The sequence below is a fragment of the Aspergillus aculeatus genome (assembly GCF_001890905.1).
Source record: "Aspergillus aculeatus ATCC 16872 unplaced genomic scaffold ASPACscaffold_21, whole genome shotgun sequence".
NCBI lineage: Eukaryota > Fungi > Ascomycota > Eurotiomycetes > Eurotiales > Aspergillaceae > Aspergillus > Aspergillus aculeatus.
Genome location: NW_017962996.1, coordinates 473,227 through 495,369, shown reverse-complemented (window position 1 = coordinate 495,369; position 22,143 = coordinate 473,227). Strand labels below are relative to the sequence as shown.

At 51.7% G+C, this 22,143-nt stretch overlaps 7 protein-coding genes across 7 annotated transcripts; 2 read left to right on the top strand and 5 right to left on the bottom strand.

The window, feature by feature from the left end:
* Window positions 1-671: 671 nt before the first annotated feature.
* Window positions 672-2,480, bottom strand: ASPACDRAFT_36722 (RNA-binding protein; the record flags this gene model as incomplete). Its single annotated transcript, XM_020200235.1, has 1 exon — window positions 672-2,480. The coding sequence occupies one exon, from the start codon at window positions 2,478-2,480 to the stop codon at window positions 672-674; it is 1,809 nt and encodes a 602-aa protein (XP_020051672.1).
* A 4,726-nt stretch (window positions 2,481-7,206) lies between these two features.
* Window positions 7,207-8,100, bottom strand: ASPACDRAFT_82175 (mitochondrial 37S ribosomal protein bS16m). The gene is made up of 3 exons (XM_020206043.1): window positions 8,011-8,100; window positions 7,674-7,869; window positions 7,207-7,579 (listed from the first exon to the last, which is right to left on the bottom strand). The coding sequence occupies exons 1-3, from the start codon at window positions 8,085-8,087 to the stop codon at window positions 7,541-7,543; spliced, it is 312 nt and encodes a 103-aa protein (XP_020051671.1). The 5' UTR covers window positions 8,088-8,100; the 3' UTR covers window positions 7,207-7,540.
* A 222-nt stretch (window positions 8,101-8,322) lies between these two features.
* Window positions 8,323-9,689, top strand: ASPACDRAFT_127420 (NADHX epimerase). The gene is made up of 5 exons (XM_020197022.1): window positions 8,323-8,529; window positions 8,607-8,715; window positions 8,784-8,849; window positions 9,010-9,104; window positions 9,190-9,689. Exons 1-5 carry the CDS (start codon window positions 8,518-8,520, stop codon window positions 9,628-9,630), a joined length of 723 nt encoding a protein of 240 aa, XP_020051670.1. The 5' UTR covers window positions 8,323-8,517; the 3' UTR covers window positions 9,631-9,689.
* On the bottom strand, window positions 9,673-12,777 carry ASPACDRAFT_127417 (WD repeat PLAP family protein). Its single transcript, XM_020197021.1, has 3 exons — window positions 12,465-12,777; window positions 11,898-12,351; window positions 9,673-11,843 (listed from the first exon to the last, which is right to left on the bottom strand). The coding sequence occupies exons 1-3, from the start codon at window positions 12,510-12,512 to the stop codon at window positions 9,976-9,978; spliced, it is 2,370 nt and encodes a 789-aa protein (XP_020051669.1). The 5' UTR covers window positions 12,513-12,777; the 3' UTR covers window positions 9,673-9,975.
* Window positions 12,778-13,701: 924 nt separating this feature from the next.
* On the top strand, window positions 13,702-15,109 carry ASPACDRAFT_48076 (WD40 repeat domain-containing protein; the record flags this gene model as incomplete). Its single annotated transcript, XM_020202058.1, has 6 exons — window positions 13,702-13,711; window positions 13,776-13,889; window positions 13,955-13,994; window positions 14,060-14,155; window positions 14,221-14,879; window positions 14,973-15,109. The coding sequence occupies 6 exons, from the start codon at window positions 13,702-13,704 to the stop codon at window positions 15,107-15,109; spliced, it is 1,056 nt and encodes a 351-aa protein (XP_020051668.1).
* Window positions 15,110-15,660: 551 nt separating this feature from the next.
* Window positions 15,661-17,733, bottom strand: ASPACDRAFT_82172 (putative RNA binding protein). Its single transcript, XM_020206042.1, has 7 exons — window positions 17,567-17,733; window positions 17,382-17,465; window positions 17,079-17,110; window positions 16,953-16,990; window positions 16,770-16,830; window positions 16,650-16,716; window positions 15,661-16,574 (listed from the first exon to the last, which is right to left on the bottom strand). The coding sequence occupies exons 1-7, from the start codon at window positions 17,603-17,605 to the stop codon at window positions 15,852-15,854; spliced, it is 1,044 nt and encodes a 347-aa protein (XP_020051667.1). The 5' UTR covers window positions 17,606-17,733; the 3' UTR covers window positions 15,661-15,851.
* Window positions 17,734-17,933: 200 nt separating this feature from the next.
* On the bottom strand, window positions 17,934-20,684 carry ASPACDRAFT_82170 (alpha-actinin, sarcomeric (f-actin cross linking protein)). The gene is made up of 4 exons (XM_020206041.1): window positions 20,401-20,684; window positions 20,163-20,229; window positions 18,437-20,044; window positions 17,934-18,367 (listed from the first exon to the last, which is right to left on the bottom strand). Exons 1-4 carry the CDS (start codon window positions 20,454-20,456, stop codon window positions 18,164-18,166), a joined length of 1,935 nt encoding a protein of 644 aa, XP_020051666.1. The 5' UTR covers window positions 20,457-20,684; the 3' UTR covers window positions 17,934-18,163.
* Window positions 20,685-22,143: the final 1,459 nt, after the last annotated feature.

The following is a 22,143-nucleotide window of genomic DNA, read 5'->3' as shown; positions in this document are numbered from 1 at the left end:
AGAGAGAGAGAGAGAGAGAGAGAGAGTGAGAGAGAGAAGAAAAGAACAAAGTGTCCCATTTGAGCCAACCAATGACCAATACAAGAAGATATGACGCTGTGAGGAAAATGCCAAATTGAATCATGGTACTAGTAACGTGCGACGATGCAGCAGCTAGCCAACAGTAGCCTTCCAGAAGTCTCAAGTGTATACCCATGTCAACGCCTTGCCCCAATTGCGAACATTGGTGGTTATGATTGGAATTGACTCAGGAAAATGCACACGAAAAAGCGCAGTAAATCGATCAATCTTTAGCAGGAACACATTAGAAAGCAAAAAAAAAAAAAAAAGACACAGACACGGGGTATGAAGATGGTGCATAAAACAACGCAACAGGGACTTGATCAATGTAAAATCCTCACGCAGATGCAAGATTCCCCTCCAGAAAAAGCAGACATGCAAGCAGCGCCCCTGTTTCCATGCTATCAGAGTGCAATATGAAAAGAAAATCACGCAAGTAAGTCAAAGTGTCCAGGGCCCAAAATCCTTACTCCGAGGAGGAAGGTGACCCTCCAAATGCTAATCTAACTTATAAAAACAATAATCGCCCCAATACGCCAGGTAGCCCAGTGGTCATCAAGCATCGCGGACATCTAGTGTTCCACAGAGACGTAGAATTGTTCTTTTGACCTCTAGCGGCCCATCATGTAGTCCGGATAGGAAAAGTTGAACCCTCCCAAATTCGGCGCCCCACCGGTGAGCGGCGGAGGAGGTGAAACCATCGAGGAGTTGGTCCGGATTCCAAGGCCCGGGTTGGAGTTGGGGTTAAAGGCGCCATTAGTGGGAATGGGGGCATGCATGTTGCTGACCGGATGGATAGGGCCGTTGTTCCTCAACGCCATGGGGGGAGCGAGACCGGGAGGCGCTGATAGTCCAGGTGGCGGGCCACTGACCGTAGAGAACACATGGCTATTGTGGATCCCACCGAGGCTGCTGCCGCCAGGTACACCGTTTTGAGAGGTCATGGTATTCGATGCACTCATGGAGCCCGGTTGTCCGGAACGCACTCCCAAAGGGTTCTTCGAAAAGCTCAGTCGGATTCCAGTCTTGATACTATTCGATAATTTGAAGCCGTAGAGCTCGTTGAGCGCCTTTCCGGCAGTACCCACATCGTCGAACTCCACAAAGCACATAGGACCATTTTGTTTGTTCCGGAAACACAGACGTTTGTAGCCACGCTGCTTAGAAAATAGAGCCTTGAGCTCCTCCTCCGAGGTATCCGGCGGAAGATTACCAACGTAAAGAGTATTGCAAGGCGGGTTCATGTCATTTGGATTCGCAGCAGGCAGACTGTGGCGGTGCATGTGCGGGTTGCCGTAGGGAAACCCGTGGCCGGCTCCAATGTTATTCATTGCTTGTGGATATGTGGATGCGGGGGTAGGTACTCCCATATGCGCAGAGTTCTGAGGAGTGTAGCCCTGAAGTGGTGGCGACGAGATGTTAGTCGCCAGGGACATATTGGCGAATTGATTACTCAAAATCTGAGGATTCGTTGCACGGCGCCCAGCTGATACGGCACCAGAATGTCCGTTTTCCGCATAGCCAACCGGGTCCTTAAGAAGTTCCCCCGTGTCTTCGTCAATATCTTGATCGATCATCGATTTGCCGCTGACACGAGGCAATTCAGGGACCCCACTTCCAAGTGGTGATTGCGGAGCAAAGATGTTGTGCAGGCGGGAACCCGACTCTGGCAGACCATCACCGTTGGCAGCTCCGGTTGTCGCGCTGAGCTTCTCCAGACTCTGAAAGGTTCCGTTGAACCGTGACGATTGACGCGATAACGCTCCGTTGACACCTCCCAACAGACTGCGGGTTGCAGTGTGATCAATGGTGTTCCGTCTAGGTGCCAGGGATGATCCCACTGGACCGGTCAGTACCTCCACAATCATGGTAGCATCGTTCTTGGAATTCGGTTTTCCATGGAGCAAAGCTCGCGCCTCTTCAGCAGCGGCCAGCGTGCCAAAGCGCGCGACTGCACAAAGGTATCCGTTATCTTCCGGATGGTCAGAAGGTATGAATTCAGCTTCCACAAGGTCTTTCGCGAACAGCAGCATACTGCGCAAAGCCTCGCGACTGGTGTTGCGCGGAAGCTTCCGCATCAATATTATCCCACCACCCCCATTGACAGGACGGGCGAAGCCGTTTAGCGACTGTGCCGAATCAGCGAAGCGCATGGTGGTCGAAGCGACAGTGTCAAAGGACGACGAGGGCGCGATTGGGGAGAAGGGATGAGTGAACGTAGGAGCTAGCGATGAAGAGGCCTGCGACGCGGGCGGATTGTACACGTCGGTCGACATCACATTCTGGGCCGTCGAGGGCGGCTGAGAAGCTGAAAGCGACTGGTGAGTCGGCGACGCGCCCGAGGATACAGACGGTGTGCGCTGAGTGGTGCTGAAAGAGCCGGGACTCGTGCGGGTGGATTGGTTCGAACTTCCACTCATGCCTTGCAGAGGGATAAATCAACGTGTCAAGTCGATCGATCGATGAAATTCCACGAGCAGACTGGGGGAGCACGGACTCTCTAGGAAGGCAAGGGAGCGAAAGTCAAATGGGTGACAGGCGGCACCGGCTGGAGAAGCCAGCAATGGAAGAGTTAGTAGCTGGAACGGTAACGCAAGCAACTTATCACGTATAAGTGATCTAGTAGCAGATGATAGTCCAAGGTAAGTGAGATGTGTGATGAGTGAGATGCTGGGTTGCGCGCGACTGGAATAGAAATGCCGCGTTCGGCCGCGTTCAGGAGGCGATATGCGACAGAATGAGGAATTGACGGCGACGACACAATGGCTGAAACCTCAAACGGAATGATAACACGAGCAAATGGTGTGTATCAGAAGACGTGAAAATGTGAAAGGACTGATTAAATGATTTTGATGATCACAATAGTGATGTAGAAGAAGGCGTGGTGTATTAGCGGGGAGGAGGGGAGTGGGGGGTGGGTAGAGTATGATGAAAGGAGAGGAAGATGCAGAATGGAAATGAGACGGGTGAGTGGGAGGAGGGAGGATGGAAGGGAAATGGGAAGTGGAAGGTGGGAGAGGATGACGAGTATGAACCGAAGACGGGAAGAGGGAAGTGGGTGTGGAAATTGGGAGGGAAGAGAGATTAATCGGGGAAAGGATAAGGTTCGGTTTTGGAAGGGGGGGGAGAGGGGGAAGAGGGAGGTAGAGAGAGAGAGAGGGAGAGGAAGAGGAAGAGGAAAAAGGACAGGGAATGAGTGGGTGCGGGACAGAAAAGAGAGAGAGAGAGAGGAAGAGAGGGAGGGAGGAAAAGAAAGAAAGCAGGCTGGAGTGGAGGAGGGGGAAGTGCCTAGTTAAGTAGCAGTAGTAATATCGAAGTAGTAAGTTGCAAAGTAGAGAAGTATGAAGTAGTCAAATTGATCCTCAACAGCGATCAAAGGATGTTGTGAGTAAACGAGTAATGACTTGCAAACAGATTATGCTCAAGAATTCGAATATTAAGTAGAAACTGGAGGCGAAGAAGGCTTGCTATGATGGAGGTGGTGACCCTGGAATGACGGCGGCGATGATGATGTTAAAGGAGAATGATAGTGATGATGATGACTGGCTGAACGGACTGGGGTGGGAGAGAGAGATGAAGGAAGGATAGTTGAATAGTAGAGAGTCACTGAACAATGTAAAAGAGAAAAGCGAGAAAAATAGAGGGAGTGGCAGTTCGGCCGTCTGTCCGTCCCAGACAAACAAGAAGAGCAATATGCCAATAATGAATGGATGAATCGAGCCCGGAACGGTCCTTGGGGTTTTAGGGGGGAAGGTAATGTGTTGGTGGTAGTCAAAAAGAGAGAGAGAGAAAGAAACAGAGAGACAGACCAGAGGGAGGGAGGGGAGAAGACTGATCGATGGTGGATCAGTTCTAGAGAGTGAGTGTTCGTTCTCGTCTTCTTCCACGGATCCAGTCTGCTTCCGTTCCAGGAGTTTGCAAATGATGGGCAATAATAATCGGAAGTCCCTTGGGACTCTGGCTCGAGGACGACTGTTCACTCACTCACTCACTCACTCGGTCCGTTCAATGAGGGACTTTGGTACGGATAGTACGGAGTAGGTAAATTATTATCATTATTATCATGCACTATTAAGGTGGTTTACTAGTTACAGTAAGGTAGTGATTCCACTTTCATGCTGTCCAACGAGCGTGCCAGAAGCTCGAGCGCGACCCGGCAGTTCGAGATGGACACGACACGCGACTTGATATTAAAGACCAGGGACTAAAAACATGCCCAGTGATTCCCGATCTCCCCGGGAAAGTGTGATGTCGTCAAGTACGAGTACTGTACGTACTGTATTCTAGGGATAGTGATGGCAAATGATGATGATAGTACGGAGTAAGTTACAGAGTACTAGGTTAAACAACACGACCATGAATCAATCATTACCTCTGTCTCTCTAGCCTCTTTGATTCTCCGGAGCGGCTGCTTGCTGCAACAGCCGACTGACTGCGTGCGAGTGGCCTGCCATCGGAGAGTGAGATATGCAAGCAAGGAGATGCCGATTGCAGCTCCATTTAATTCTACGCAAACAACCGCCACAACGGATGCGAACGTGGAGGCAAGTGCGTGTGCCGAGGCCAACGGGACGTGGCTGATTCAGCAGCTAAACAATACATTAACTAATTAGCACTATCGCAATATCGAAATTACTATCCTCGTCATTCACCAATTCAGCCAACTCCAGTTGTTCTGTTGTCCAAGTCTAGCCCGGATGGGATGATCTCGCGCGATAAGGGGGAGGACGTGAAGAGAACAGTAAAAATCAAAAGCAAAATCAATTGATACTGAACGGCTGAACAGGTGGTCGATCTGGGTCCTGGCTCCCCGACACACCCTGCGAAACAAACGCTCGGAACCTGGAATGAACCCCGCGTTATCCGTGGCGGCATGACTCGACAGTTGATGACAAGATTAAATCCCACCAACACTCAATACGCTCCGAGGCTAGTTAACCTTAGTAGTGAATCTAGCACGCAAGCAACTCTTTTCAGATGCCGGCTGCCTGCTTGAAGCACTAACCAACACTAACTAATCAACAATCAACTAAACTACCCAGGAACTAATTCTTTAGTACCTTCTGCTCTCTTCTGCTACCCCTGTTCCCTACTCTACTACATAGTAATTACTCAACGGCGGGCGCAACTGCAATTCGTACTCCGTATATGACGAATGCTTTCTCATACGCTAAAGCTAAAACAAGTATCTCAACCATGTCAGAGAAGAACCCAAATCTTCTCTTCCCATCTGATCACGAGCAAGTTTCACTGTACGACAGAAAGCCAGCCCATGGATGAGACCCGTGGTTTCCGGCCACCAGGAGCCTCTTGCTGTGCGGCTCCAACGTTGCAGTTCGGTGTCTCCATTGCGCAAGAGGAAAAATGAAGGTAGAGATCAACATGCAAAGCTCTAGCGGTGATCTTCGCATAGTAGTCACCAAATGGGACAATCGCTATGTGACCAGGACAAGACTGCTGACTGACCCAAACCGACGGCCTGTATCTCTTGGGGTCTAGAAACTCGGCCCGAGATGCATGCATCGACCGGACGAATACCAGTCTGGGAGGATCTCAACTTGAATTAATCCATCACATTGGAAGATTCAGGGCCCGTGATCGTAGCCTGCAGTCTGCCAAAGTTGAGGCCAGATTCCTATCATGTGATTGCGAAGGGAGAAGAAGAAGGCTTGTGGTTGTTGTTGTTATTGACAAGGGAAAAGACGGAATCAGGGGATCAGATCTGGGTCGCGCAGTTCTTGCTCTCCCTCTTTCCCCCCACCCACCCACCCACCCTCTCTCTCTCTCTCCCTCTCTCTTTGTCTAGATCCGCCACCATATCCTGCACAACCTCTCTCCCGACGACACGATAAGCCCCCCAATACACCTTGTTGTAGAGGAAAAACCCACATGCCGACATGTACAGTAGATACCTAAAGTCGGGGCAGGATGACCTTCCTGGACCTTTTCTGGGGCCGCTAGTCGCTCCGACAAACCAACCACGATATAGTCCGATGAAAGGCGAAAGCAGCAGAAAACGGATTAGTCGTACCTAGTTAGAGTCTGGCGGACTAGTTCCAACCTGCGCGGGCATGAGAAGTACAGTTCAGAACTGTACAGTGGTGGGTGGGGGAGAGGAGATAGGCGTGTGGCCACCACCCTATCTGGTGAAAGGTAGCAGGCCCTGGATATGTGTGTGGCTTGCCATGGATCAATGAGAATGCTCAAACTCTGATGTTGATCTTCCTGCCTGGAATTCCGCAGGACGGCCAATCACCACGGCCCGTCAGACAGATGGGCCTCCGGACTGGCTGATGCGGCGCCTGTCCCCTGAATTAGATTGGCCCAGCTCTGATTTCGATGCGCGGCAATTGTAACAATAAGCAACAAGTAGAAGAGAGGGGGGAAGAGGAGGGGGAGGGGGGAGAAAAAGCCCGGCATCAAGGACTGGACAGATTGGAGTTAACTGTCCGCAGAAAGTAGATCTGCTACAAATCGGGCGGCAGTCAGACAGGGCAGGGTCAACCCCTGCCCATGGTGAAAGCTGAGGAGTTCCATGTCCGAGCCTCTTGTTTACACCAAGAATAAGGCACTGGGTCGGCCTTGGTAAATGGTCGCCGTAGCAGTTTCTGCCTGGCCGTTGATGCCTATATGCATGTTAGGTAATTCGGAGTTACCACCGGATGGCACTTGTGAAGCCGATACATGGGTTGCAGCCGCTTGTGAGGTATTTGTTGAATCATGCCGGAGACGCGCTGACATGTTGATATAACATGCCGTTGGGAACCTTATAGTTTATGGTCACCGATGGGAAGCTAGCATCATGACAGTGCTAATCCAAGGGCAAGTGTCTGTGGTGGGCGGTCATTCCCTGCCTGGTCACCTGCCAGACCTCAAATGCAAGGACCGCAACCAAAAAGTACTACTCGGGTCCTACTTCCGCTATTATGACTCTGAACGGCTTGTTTGAAAAAGAACAAGTACACCCGTGACAGACTACAAACCACAGACAACAGGAAACATACTCCAGCAGTGAAGCCTGAATCAAAGTAAGGAAGTACTAACTACCTTACTCCAGTTCTAGACTCTTTGAACATGCACCCACCCCAAGAGTCATGCCCAACACATGCACACAGGATTCAGTGGAAAGAAGAATGAGAACATAACACCATCACAAAACCGATGCTAATTGCTATTAATCACAATGCGAGACGCAGTCACATAATCAGCGCACATAATGTACATAAATTCTCAACCCAGAAGTGTGTCCAAATGTATATCACTCTCTCAATAAACGCCAGTAAGTAATGCCAGGAGGTGTAACATCCAGGGATATCTATGCCCTCCAAACTTGCCCTTTCCCTCGGATTCTCTTCCGTCTCTTCTCACGCGTCACGGGCACTGTTCGACCGGGTGACCGGCCCAGAGCTCCAGTGCCTTATGCCTCGTGCTAAATGTACAACAGATATATCAAGGAACGATGTAGACGCGTTCCTTTGGCTTAGTTGCTTGGAACCTTCTTCGCTTCAATAAGACCGGCCTGGGAGCACATTCTAAGTCAGTAAAAGGTGGTTTTCCTCGTCGTGGCTGTCCGTCTTGTGGCGGGAAAAGCCTCCCCTGGAAAATGGGCATACCAAGTGCAGTAACCTCCAGACACCGTCGCTGGGCTGTGCGCCAACACCCAACCAGTACTTGGCTCGAGATCGGTCGAGCGAGATATCCTTGTATGCTCTAGCAGTGCGGGCTTCCTCGTCGGAGAGGCCGGTGGGACGTTGAGGGACGGGGTTGAAAGTGCCAATGACCTCTAGGGGCTTAGAGTCGCGGGCCGAACTGAGCGAGCATTCAATGTTAGCGCAATGATTCAGGTTCATCGATAGACTGCTGCTGGAGCAATTTTCAGGACGCCTCGGTAGCAGCACATGCGCTTCAGAAGAGACCAACAAAAAAAAAAAAAAAAAAAACTTCACCTACCGAGCTTGCGCAACCACGATGTTGTAAAAGGGCTGGTGCTTGTTCCCGAAGCGGGACAGACGAATACGGACGACCATCTTGGAGGAATTCGGGTTCAATTGCAAGAGATTGAGAAGTCACCGAGCCAGCGCAAAGGGAGATCTCAACTGAACAATGAGCTGGAGTAGACCCTCGATCTCCGACTCCGCGGCAGTTTCCAGCCTGTCCGGAGGATCAGTTTGTCCGGACTCAACGCCCGAGTCGGACTAGCGCCGGACGGTGGGGAACATCGATAACAATGATGCAATGCAATCGATGCGAACACTTATCTATCAATCATGGTGCTGTAGCTTGAGTAGCTTTTACAATTAAATCTCTCCTGATCCATTTCGAATAGCCTCACTGAAGACCTGTGCAACGCTGTTCTCACTAGATTAAAATTGACACGCTTGTATGCTCCTCTCCTCCATTCTAAGGCGGAAACTTCCTCTCACGGCCTCATTCCGGAAATTCAGTACATCAGCCAAAATGTCATTGAAGGTCAGTCGGCTCATGAGCTGCAACCTACACCACCAAGAGGGAGCTCGGGTCATTAACATCGTGGTGATTGCGAATAGGCTCTCTCCTCCAAAGATGCCGCTTCTCTGGACAAGGATCTCATGGAGACCGGCGGGTTCTCTCTAGATCAACTCATGGAGCTCGCGGGGTTATCAGTCTCTCAAGCAGGTGCGCGCCGATTCCAGCCAGCCCACCATTCAGCAACAAACCATTCCTAACGCAAGAGATAAAAACAGTATACCGCATCCATCCCCCGAGCGCAGGAAAGAACATTCTCGTCCTTTGCGGTCCCGGGAATAATGGTGAGCACTCGATCCCTACCACCTACCACCTACCACCTACCACCTTCACCAACGCCAGCGCCATAGCCCATCCCCATCCCCATCCCCATTCCCATCTTATCCCCCAATGACCCAGTCCCATACAACACCATCACGGACCTAACCACCTCACCCAAACCAGGCGGCGACGGCCTCGTAGCCGCGCGCCACCTCGCGCATTTCGGCTACAACCCAACAATCTACTACCCGAAGGAAGGTAAAAACGAGCTCTACCAGGTAAGTCAAACTTCAATCCCATCCATCCCCTATCCCCTACCCCTCACCCCCAACCCAACCGCAACCTAAAGTTAACCCCCACAAGCGCCTCAAAACCCAACTCCACAACCTCTCCATCCCGATCCTGAACGACACGCACGACCTGCCGGAAGCCATCAAAACCTCGCACCTGCTAGTGGACGCGATCTTCGGATTCAGCTTCGGGGGGCCGCTACGCGACCCGTTCCCGGAGATCATCAGCCAGATGGAAGCGGCGTCGATCCCGGTGCTGAGCGTGGACGCGCCCAGCTCGTGGGACATCGAGAGCGGACCGCCGCGGGAGGGACCGGGAGCGAAGTTCATGCCGGAGGCGTTGATCAGTCTGACGGCGCCGAAGCCGTGCGTGAAGTTCTACCGCGGGAGGCATTTTGTGGGCGGGAGGTTTCTGACGCGGGGTATTGCGGAGAAGTATGGGTTGGATGTGCCGAATTATCAGGGGGTAGATCAGGTGTTGGAGGTTGGGGTGGATGCGGAGGGGAGGTTGTAGATTGAGGAGGGGAGGGGAAGGTGTCTGAGGATCGATGAGTAAGGGAGGGGGGGGGGGAGCTTTCATCAGTATAGTACAAAGGGAGGGTCTGTGTGCCCTGGATTTAAGGGTCGTGGGATGAAAATGAATCTACAAGCGGTCTGAGGGTGCTATCTACCTTCCATAGGGGCAGTCCAACCTTGTGTATTCCTCTCTAATCAAAGGACATGACGGTTACTTAGTCAATAGTTAATTTCATGCAGGTGTGCATCGCTATCGTTAACCAATATGTATAATCCCTATGGATATAGAATATCAAGAACTCTCTATCGACTCAGAGAGATACTCTTCAGCCAAGTGCTCGCCCTACGAAAGCGACTCCTTGATCTCACCAATGATGCCCTTGGTTCTCGGCTCCTTCCCTAGTCCAGAGCTCGAGATGGTGTTGAGAAGGGCTTCCACATCGTATACCTCCTTTGCCGCGGCCTTGACCTCCTCCCCCAGTGCCTTGACCAGTGTTCCTAATGCGACAAGGCTACGGTAGACTGCCTCGGAGTCCTTCTCGCCCTGAAGCATCTGCGTAAGCTCTGCAAGAAGCACCAATCCCTTCTCCGACGACTCAGGAGCCGCTTCGTTGCCTCCAGAGGTCAAGTAGACGGCGACATTGATGTAGAGGGTCGCAGCAGCGATTGTAAGGTTTCGATTGGGCGTCGATCCGCTGGCGGACAAAGCAGACTTGATGGCAGGCAAAATGTCATCGAATCGGCTTATGACCAGGTTGCGACCAGCTTCCGTTTCGAACAGATTCGCCAGCATTCTAACCGATAGCATTGCATTGTTCACGTTCAATGGAGAGTTGAAGATTCCACTTGAAAGTAGCCCTGTGATAAGATCCTTCCCATCGTAGTCCGCACTAGCGACCGCAGGAGTGGCGGCGGCGAGTAAGCGGAGGAGATCCAAACCGGGGAGCCTGCTCGAAGTAGGCCACAGCGTTGCGACCTTATATAATAAGACAACACCGGTACCTGCGATGGGCGATTCATTCAAGCTCGAGGATTCTAGATGCGTGCATAGAGAAACCACGGTCTCGAGCTCGGATGGACTTAATGACAATTCTTTCGATCCAGATGACACAAGTTGCTCGTTCAGCTCTTGCAACTTCTTAGCAATTACCTTGAGGTTGGCGGACTTGATCGACAGATACTGCTTCTGAGGGAGGACCTTGGGGCGGGGCTCCGGGGCCGGCGGAGGCTGGGTAGCTTGCGATTCTTGTCCGTCTCCAGGACGGTAGCGTCTTTCTGTTCCCCAAGGGTCGGCACCAGCAGGTGTCGGGCCTTGGCTAGGTTGGCCGAGGCTGGCACCCTGGCTGTTCTGAACGATAAACTGCGCGACTTGATCAAGGTAGTTCATAGACAATTCGTTGTCTTGAATGAACTTGGTTGCGGCCTCATATGGGTTTTGAGAGACGTTGTATGGTAGTTTGAGAGGAGGCTTGCCGTCCTCAACGTCGACATCGAAGACATAGTCGTAATCCTGACCCAAGTACTCAATCTTCCTTCCACTGCTGGCAGCGGAGTCGACCACTGTGCCTACCGCAATCCATTCGCGAGATGCCATCGACCACGTATGGGCAGTAATGCTACCATCAGTCTCACGAATCATCTGTACCTGGCCGTCCTTAGTGCCTGATTTCTGTTTGAGAAACTCAACACCGGGAAGTTGCTCCTTGTTGATCTTGCCGACTTGCTGTTCCGGAATCGCGGACTCTTTGACCGTCTTTTCGAACTGTTGAAGTACTTCAGCACTTGCGATCCGGTCCTCGCTTCTGGTGAAGACGCGAGTGACCCGATCACTGGCACCTGTGACGATGTCCCCAGTCTCCTGGCAAGCAGCAACACTCCAAACCGAGATGGCGGGATGTGTTATCGTTTGCACGCACTGCATGCCATTCCACACTCTGACCGTCCGGTCTTCGCCAGAGCTGACCAACTCACCAGAAGGCAAGGAAGCCAACGAGTAAATAAAACTTTCGTGACCATGAAGCTCTCCGACAAGTTGTCCTTGTATGGTGTGAAGTCGAATGACTCCATCGTTGCTTGCTGAAGCGAAGTGCGCGCCGGAAGGGTGAGAAGGAGGAAGCTTGCACAGCGCTCGCACGACATCTTGAGAATCCTTGATAGTTTTGAGAAGTTTTCCAGAGGTATTAAAGATACGGATGATTTTATCCGCGCAGCCTAATGATTTGTTAGTACTGAGATGACGTGATCGTAGAACAACATGGCACCTACCGGTGATGATTGTGTCTTTATCGTAGGCAAGCACCGTCCAAACGCTTCCCTGATGGCCGTCCAAGACATGATCACATTCCCATTTACCTACTCGCCAGAGTCGGGCCGTGGAGTCCCAGCTTCCACTTACGACCCATCCGCCTTCGTGTGAGACGTCCAGCGCACACACATTGTGTGCATGGCCTAGGAGCATGGCGTCCGCATTGTCATCCGCAGCTTTGCCGGGTTGCCTCGCCTCGATGATTGTATCTTGTCCGCCAGAGAGGACCAAGCCATCGGGAAAGTCGGGTGTGGGGGGATAATATGCAAGGGCGTTGATGAAGGCTGTCCCGTGAGAAGTGATGTTGTAGTCATACGTCGGAGGCGGGGTAGACACTAGTCTCCATAGTCGCACTGTTGCATCTCGAGATGCTGAGAAGATGGCATTCGGATGAGGAAAGGCCACAGCGCGAACCTATGATACAGCGAAAGAAAAATAAAATGATCAGTTGTCGGGAATTGCCAAATGGGGGGCAGGGTGGATGTGGGCAAAGTCAGCGTCAATAGCCGGGAGGGGGGAGTTCTTACATCATCGCCGTGGCCCTCCAGAGAAGCGGAGATCTTGAACTCAGGCATACATGAACTGATGGCCTAGACAAGGGGAGTGAAGTGAAAGAGCTTGGTGGGGGGAGATGGAGGGACTGAGGGAGGTGTTTTGAATGAGAAGGATGACAACGATAAGAATGCAAAGATCAACCTCCAGAGCACCCTGGTGGTTCCTGGTTGAGGTAACAGTCAGTAGGCAGTACCTGGGAGCTGTTGCTTAGGGAGGCCATGGTACCTCCGCGGGCCATCACGTGGGCGGTGGCTCAGCTGGCTGGTGTGGGCGGGAAGAAGTTGCTAGAATCGGAGCGGTGGTTGATAAGCTAAATAGGAGGAGTCATGGCTGTGTATGTGTAGGGGATTGGTAGATAGGTAACTACGAAAGGTTTACAATGACATATCTAAAGATTGATAAGACTCCCTCAATGGTGGACCACTGAAGGACTGAGTAGAACTGGTATGCTGAGTATAACGCAGGTGCTGAATACGAGTTACAGTACCTCAATATCATTGTACAGTATAGGCATAGTAGCACCTCATGATTGATGACCATTGAAGAAGACTTGCACTGAATGTATGTACCGTATAAAATGTTGATTCAAGATCCTCATCGATATGTTGAGTAAGTATACAGTCTTACAGTGGCTGAGATGCATAGATTAGAGTCTCTCACGTGTAGGTAATCTAAGCCCAACTAGGACTAGCTCGGGGATGGAAGGGGAATTAATTGTAAGGCGATCTGCGAATATCAAAAAAAGAGCACATCATCCCGTTGATTTGCGTCGCTTTCCTCTCTTCCGGAACCCCCTGCTGGGCTCAAATTTCCCCTCGACTGTGTGTTGTAGAACCGAGTTGTCATTTATCATCTTTTTCAACCCTTCTCTGTACAGCCCTGCAGTGTGCGATTGTACAGTTCGACCTCATCCCCTCAACTTCTCCAACCCATTCTTAGAGCTTCCCACTCCACCCCCCACTATTTGGGCCAATTGATGACTTGACGAGATCGACGATTTTCCTTTTGTATTTCTACATCCACTCATCTCCCTCATCTTTTGCTTAAATCCGTGATCTCGGTTCTCCGATTGTATCCCTGTTCAAACAGCTTGTATATCTGCTGTTGAAGACAATCATTGCTTGACGTTAACGGCCGCCCGCAACTGATCGCGACATCAAATCATCCAAAGATCTTGTTATACAGAAACCCCAGATAGAAAAGCTCAAAATGGCCGCTGGTGAGTCTCGAGGTCTTCATCTCTCTCTTTGCACCGTTGCTCATGACTAACACCTCATATATAGATATTCCCAAAGTTGTGCCATTGACATGCCATGGACATTCCCGTCCTGTGCCGCACATCAACTTCTCCTCCACAGTTGAGGATGACCAGTACTACCTCATCTCCGCATGCAAAGGTACGCTACGCTGCGCCGCCGCCGCGGACCCTCATGAAGGTTGGCACGCTAATTCACCCGCACAGATAACAATCCCATGCTGCGCGATGGTATTACTGGTGACTGGTTCGTTCAACTTCCACATCTAGAACCAAAGCCCTTGACCCTCAGACTAATAATCATCAATTCAGGATTGGAACCTTCCTGGGTCATAAAGGCGCAGTCTGGCAGGCACGTCTCTCCACTGACGCCACCATCGCCGCAACTGCCGCGGCCGACTTCTCCGCGTAGGTTCCCAACCCGCGCAACCGTACGAAGCCAGCCAGCTCTGGAACTAACCTTCACCCCACAGCAAAGTATGGGATACTCACACGGGCGAATGCCTGCACACGCTCCAGCACTCGCACATTTGCCGAGCCGTAGCATTCCCCATGCAGCCCTCGCCCCGCGTCCTAGCCACGGGCGGTTACGAGAAGAAGCTGCGGATTTTCGACCTCACGCGCAGCAGTAGCAGCAGCGGCGGCGGCGGTGGCAGCAACGGCTCGTCGCCAACGCTCGCCACGGGCCCCTCCACCCCCGCCGAGGGCACGCAGCCATCCACCGTGACGAGCTACGAGATCGGACCCGGCGTGCACGGCGGCACCATCAAATCCATCGTCTGGAACCAAGACTACAACATCCTCACCACGGCAGCGGAGGACCGCAAGATCCGGTGGTGGGACCTCCGCTCCCGCCACCCTGTGGTCGAGTACACGGTCAACGGGCCCATCGGCAGCTGCGAACTCAACACCCTGGCCGTGCGGCCCAACGACGCGGGCATCCTGACCGTCGCCGCCGGCAAGTCCGTCTACCTCTTCGACGGCCTCAACCCCGGCCGCCTCCTCAAGAAGATGGACTTCCGATACGAGGTCGCCAGCGCGGCCGTCAACAACGAAACCAGTCGCCTGGTCACCGGCAGTGCCGATGATACTTGGGCTCGGGTGTATGACCTGCTCACCGGAGAAGAACTCGGTACGTGACTGCCTTCACCCTTGTCCCTTCTCCTTGTTATTTCATCCAACCTCCTGAAGAAAAGTCCAATCCTAACCTAGTACCCCCATTCAGAAGTCCAAAAAGGCCACCACGGCCCCATCTGGTCCGTAAGCTTCTCGCCCGATGGCAAGCTCTACGGCACCGGAAGCGAAGATGGAACCATCAAACTCTGGAAAGCATGCAGGGAACCCTACGGTCTTTGGCGGTGATGAACCCCCAACCCACTCGCCCCCAATAAATCTAGTCTTGGCAGTGTCTAGTATTTTCTAGTTCTAGATTCCTAGCCTAGCCTTTTACCTAGACGGCGGGTTTTCTGAGCAAACCGGACAAGAGAAAAAAGCAAGTCGATATGCTAGCAAGCAGACAAGGGGGCATGATGCTGGTAACATGATCATCAACATCAGCAGCAGCAGCAGCAGCAGCATGCAGCATCATGATCAAGGACTCTCTCGTCTTTACAAGACCATGGTCAATGGGTGATTGGGCAACATGGGAAAGAGGAAGATATGATATTACCTTATCTTCACAGACAACGCACGCACACACACGCTTACACATACACAAAGAGACACACACGGCACACCTTTCACGAGGAAGGAAAGCTTTCGCTTTTTTGAAAAGTGGGAGGGGGGTTTGTCCACATACCATTAGTTGTCTTGTCTTGTCTTGCCTAGAACTATTATATCCTAGTTGCGGCTCTCACTGAAAATAACCATGGATCTACCTATTTACTTCTGGATAGAGTAGCGTTTCGTCAACTGGATCATGGAGTAGTAGGGTTTCAATCTTTCTAGATGATAATTCGGTTTCTTGGAATCGTGTCCGGTAAAAAAACACCAAGATCCTTTCTTCCAATTCAATACCACAAAAACATCGAGATCATCACTCAACGCCTTCCCTTGCACAACCTAACCCTGTAAACTCGCAGATTTGTTTTCCAAAGTTGACGCTTTACTCGATCATGTCAATGTCATCGTCTCCAGCTGCCGCCGCAGAGGCAGGAGCAATCTGCTGCGGCTCATCCGGAACCGTCAGGTTGTCGGCCGCGCCAGCACCGGCGTTCGCCGCACCACCCCAGTAGTCGTCCATCTCGGCGTCAAGTTCCTCCTGGGTCTTGCGGGGTCGACCGTTGGCCGTGCGACGGCCCTCCCCACCGCGGGTATCGCGCTCGCCCTGCTGACGTCTACCACCACCACCACCGCCACCATTGGCAGGTCTGCGGGCGGGAGATCTTTGGCCAGGAACGTATCTGTCGATGTGCTCGGGAGGCGGCTTGGTGACGTCGCTGCGGCGGTAACCACCACCACCGGCACCACCAGCGCCACGACGACCGCGACGACGCCGGGAGTTGCCGTCAGGGCTACCGCTTCTGCTGCCAGGGCTCAGACTGCGAGCGTTGCGATCGCGGGGGCGCTCCACACGGTCGAATAGACTACCCTTGGGACGTTCCACGTTGTCAAAAGGGTTGCGGTCCCGTCTTCCGCCGCTGCCACCACTGCCAATGAGTGTCAACCGGATCGGCTGACCCTTAGCGTTGGCACCGTCAAATTCGCTAATGGCTGTGCGCGCGTCGCTGACACGGTTGTAGGTTACAAAGGCAACGCCCTCAGAGCGGCCGGCCCGGTCGTAGACGAGGGAAACATTGCTGATAGGTCCGATGCGGGTGAAAAGATCCTTTAGAGGAGAGACAGAAGCTCGAATTAGACATGCACAGGCGAGGGCGAAAAAATGTCTGCAAAGGCATCTTACCTCCAGGTCAGTCTCGTTGATATCATAGTGGATATTCTCGACACGAAGCTTGGCTCCGGTAGATGCGCTATCGTCAAAGGTCAATCGGAGTGCATGCTATAATGATAATGTGGATCATACTGTTCGTGCTCGGGAGAGTAACGGTCACCGCGCGGGCGTCGAGAGGCACGGGACGGGCGGGCTGAAGGATTTGAGTTAAGAATTGCTTTCGGCCATGTAACACTAGCATGTCGTGTCGATTGCTGAGATAGTTGCAGGAGGAAGAGGAGGAGGGTTAAGGACTAGTCGAAGGTCAAAACGCACCATCTCTGTCGTCTTCGTATTTGTCATGAACCCAATCGCTACAGATGTGAAGACAAAAGGTTAGCAAACAGGTTACCCTGGTCAGTTGATGGTGGCCGTCGCAGCCAGGGGAAGGGGTGCAGTTACAGATCCAAGTCGGGGCGATCTTCTCTGTAAGACTGTTGTGGTCGAAATAGAGAGACAAGGTCAGCTCGAAAGTCACAGTATATACTCGTGTAAACACAGCTCCATCATCTTTTTTTTCTGCAGCGATGCATGGCCGTGTGTCTGTGCGAGACGGTGCTACGAGGCCAGCGGATATTGCTTATCATGATTCGCGAGTAGAGTTCGGAAGGAGACAAGGAGGAAGGACCTATTCAGTCATGTCGTTAGGAAGGGGTCCAGATTGCGAGGCGTTGGCCGGAGAGCCATGAAGCAACACGGTCATACCTTTCTTACGCCATCACGGCGACGGCCTTGAGAAGGACGGCCTTGAGGAGGACGGCGACCACGATCCTGAGGTTGCTGTTTTTGCTATAGATTGGGCAATAATCCGTTAGCAGAGTGCCAGATGAAGTGGACAGTGCTCCAGGCCAGAGTCCGTATGGTGGTGAAGTTGATTCCGGGGAACTCACAGGGCGCTCGGCGATGATCTCGTCGAGACTACGATCCATTCTGAAAGCTGTCGGAGACAAAAGGGTCTTCTGCGAGAGGCGAAAAGAAGAGTGCACTGATGAAATGCAGGGAATAACAGCGCCTGCACTGCGGAACGATTGAGGATTCAAGTCAATGGAGGATGAATAAGAGAACTTGGGAAGGCGAAGAAGGGACGGCGGAAGCTGCAGCCCGGGATTGGATCCAGGCCGGGACGTTTGTCCACACATGCCAGACCGCCCGGACCAGAACCCCCCTGTGCGTACACGTGATCTTCCACCTTTCATAAGTGCAGGATTGCAACAATTACATTCTTTCTATTCACGTTCTTGAGAAACACTACTTCTACCCACACAGAGAAAGAATCGTACATATCTGGAATGACAACGAACCTTGAAGAGGACCCTCTTTTTTGTGCTCCAGATAACACCAATCGCAACCTTTAACAGCAATGTCCGGCAGATGATATGGATATGGAAAAAGGAAAGCGAAACAGAGGAACACCGGATGTGCAATGCAGCCAATCATGCAATAAAAGAAAAAGGAGAGGGGATGATGGAAGAATGGTCAAGTAGTCATTAGCTTTCACCATTGGCAGGTGTGTTCGATTGGGTCTCATTGTACTCCATCATCTTGCCCATGAAGCTGATGTAGTCATATTTGGGGAGATCGCGATCCTCCTGCAAGTCGGGGCCTTGATGTGGTGGCATTGTCTGTACAAGGTGATCAATGACCTCGTCGGGGATAAGGGAGTGTCGCAAATCAATTTCGGTCACGTATGGCTGCGGATCATTAGTCTCATCTGAACTATACTAGGAGAGGAGTCACGAAGGGGAATTAGTAGTACATACCTTGCCATCTGCGACTTCTCGGAAACTCTGCAAGACCTGCTCGGCGGAATTCTGATCTTCCACCACGCTGACCATGAAATGGATGAATTGCTCGAAGCTGACACCGGCATTTTGAGCTAACCGAGCTGGGCCACATGTCTCAAGGTAAACCTGATGCATCTCCTCCTCGTCGTACACAAGTCCCAGACTTGCAAGTGCAGCGGAGAACTCGAGCTCAAGAAGTGTATTCGATGAGTCGCGATCGAAATGTCTAAAGACCGACTCGAACTCCTCCAACTGGATGGGGGTCAGGTTGGTCATGTTGCGGGCGACGAGTTGGTTGTCGAGGAAAGCCAGCTTCTTGGAGATGCTCGATTTGACCAAACTCAACTCGTAGGAAAGCTCATCTAGGGTGTATGTCGTCCAATCGTTTTCTTCAATGTTGGCTTCCGCACACTGTTCGTCCAAAGCCGCGATAGTATCTAGGAATGCGTCGAGGGGAGGAAGGTTATCATTGAGTCTCTTGACATGGGCTAGTTGGTCTTCTACATCGCCATCAAGACCAGATATAGCCAGGGACAGCGTCTTAAGTGTCAATGCGAAGTCGTTTGCCTTGTCCGCGAACGAACGACGGAGCGCATTCTTGATATCTCGGATCGTTTCGTTGATGAGTTGGCTACGCTCGTGCTCGTCGCGGGTCAAACCCTCCCATTGCTCATCGCAAACCTCCAGACTAAGCTCAGCTGGAGGTTCGTATGGTTTGAGACGATAAGTGCTGAGTTTAGTCTTGATGTTTCCCAGAAGAGCCGCAAGATCCGACTTTTCGGCCACCCATTGGCGCTTCTGGTTTCTCTTGTACAGAGAGAATTGGTGAGCCTGCTCTTTCGCATCCTTGTACGTACCCTCGAAGGACGCTGTCTTCCACGCTTCGCGTTGCGCGGCAATCAACCGCAGCAGCTCCTTCATCCTCCGCTCGTAAGAGTTCTGCATCTCCCAGGCACCGTGCATGTTGTTGATGAACTTCTCGACCCGACGTCCGGCATTCTCAACCCGTTCCAATTGCGAGAAGGCGTGGAACCAGTAGGCGATATACGTCATGAGCGACTTTTCGTCCGGTTTCGCAACATCGCAAACGTCGTCAACATCAAGCAGATCAGGGATCCCGATTTCATTGGAAGCAATGTCAAAAGCGAGCTTCATGTTTCCGCGGTGGTCCTTCTTATCCAGGGCATCGAAGTCGATCAGATCCGGGCGGTGGATGTCCAAAAGCGCACAGAAGGCCAACCCATCGTTCCAGCTGGTAGAGAAATCACGGACTTGCACCCCTTCGTAGCAAGCTGTCTTGCGCTGACACCACAGAAGGAGACCCGCCTTTGCGGTCATACCCTCCGCATTGATGTCACTGATAGTGAATCGAAGAATCAAAGTCCAGATCAGACCCAGCACGATCTTTCTATTGCCGTCCACAACATCTTCGGCGCCGATATTGGTCATCTGAATCCTCCGTCCTTTGATGAAGTCAAGACTCTTGTTGACATTTTCGAATTTCTGCACACGGAGCTTAGGCTTCGAAGCGTAGCGGCCGAGCGATTCTCCGCCGAGAATTTCGAGTAGATGGATAAGGATGACCTAAAGAGATTCCACAAGAAACGGTGTCAACAATACGACTCTCCTCTGATTTTCTAGTGGTGCTGGTTTCGGGGGCTCTCCGCGCGGCATCGGGATAGGTATAGATCGGTAAACTCACGCCATCGGAGAGGTCGACGACTAGATCATCGATAAAGATTCTTCGGACTTTCAACTTGTCGTTGAGCCTAGGGGAAGGTGTGGTGTCAGTTCATGCGACTTCGGTGGGCTGGGTAGAGTGCAAGTAAACAAAGGAACCCAGTCAGTCGAGGTAGATAGCAGTGCCCGATCTGAAGTTGGTGGGGTATCTCCCAAACGTGCTATGCCACCCAACAGCTTTGAACAGGGGATCAACACACCATTTTGTAAAAGTCTTCTGCTGTACATTAATCCAGTGTTTCTCAACCGCCAACATGGTGAATGCTGTAGAGGGAAGTAATCATCCAGGGCGTGGGCGGAGAAGGGCGGTTTTTTTGCAGATGAGAAGCACGGACTGAGCGAGCGGCGGCTGTTGCTTTCTGTTGCCGGTGGACGGAGACTCGGGCAGATGGGGCGCTTCTGACAATGCAAGTGACTTAAATGGAAGAGGCAAGGCAGGATCTTCAGGCCCGCAGCACTAAAAGATTAGAAGTGTGCGTTGTAACACACGATTCGCCAGTGGTTCGTTTTGTCGGTAGTTGGAGTGTGGTTGGGATGCAGGAGGTTTAAAGAGTAAAAGAGTAAAAGAATCAGGCAGCCCGTTGGATGGGGGAAAACAAAAAAGAGAGATAGGACGTTAGGTACAATCAGAACAGATGGAGTTACAGCTCCGAGTACTCGGAAGCAGATAAAGGGGCTGACTGGCAGGTGTTGCTTTGGTGGCATTCAATGTCAACCTTCTCTCTTCGCCCCTCTCTTCTCCCCTCTTTCTTTCTCCCCCTCTTCTTTCACCCCCACAGCAACCAGTGGGTTGAAAAGTAACCTGGAACCAGTCGGCTGCTACCGGTTGAACCAGACATTCTACAGTACCGTACATGATTTTGAGTGTATCACAGCCAGGTCAGGTAGCATCAGGCAGATCCAGGGGAATAAGATACTAAAGCCTACATAGGTAAGTACAGTGGACAATTCAACATCTACTGGGCAAATCCTCATGACTCGCCATTGACAGCTCTTAATTAATCATTCTGGTTGGTTGCCGGCAAATTCGACATTCTTCATGTTTCTGTTTTTAGCATCACAACACTTTACGGCGCCAGATTTGATTACCTACCTACCTACCTACCAACCGACTCTCTGTCCCATCCAGATTTCTCCAATTTGTCCAATAGATAGGTTGGTTGGGCGCAGATCAAAAGAAAGTACCTCTTCATAAAGTACTGTGGACATACTCTTTGTTCATCCGCGCATCCATATATCTACTCATACAGGATCCTACACAGTACATTCTCAGCATCGGGTTTCTGGCAATGGCTTTGTCCGAAACGCTGATCGGAATCTTCGCTCTTGCCGACCCACCCCTAGTCAACGACTTGTTCCACTCGAGAGGGCTGGATTCTGCGGCCTGATCCTCTTTGAGCTGTCTTGGGATGTTTATTTTCCATTGCTAGTGCATGCCTTATGGGTTTCAGAGGGTGCGGCAATGTAGATCATCCCTGGAGCATTGTCTACCTACACCTGATCATATAAGTCACTAACTACGGCCCAAAGACGGCTACCATTACCGTGAACTGCGTTGATCTTTAGACGTCGATGAGCGTAGAGGCAATGGAGCCCTTTGAGGGTGTCAATTGCCTTGCCATTCAGACTCACCCTCATATAAAAGTCGCCCACTATAGCCCACTACGCCCTGCCATGATTCATAGGCTCTTCCCAATCGGAATCTGACTTTACTGTGCCAAAACATTGTCTGAGTATCGCAACCGCACGATAGGCAAGGTACTGTACCGCAGAGGTTGCTCTCCTTGGCTTCAGATATTCTGTGGCTGCAAGAGAGGGATGGGGAAGGCCAAAAAGTCGATATATCACCTAAGTCCTAAGCAAGTGTGGTCCAGTCGAGGGAGACCGTTGAAGGTTTGTCAACGGGAGTACTCTTCCTGCGATGTAGCATGCCATTGAGGCAG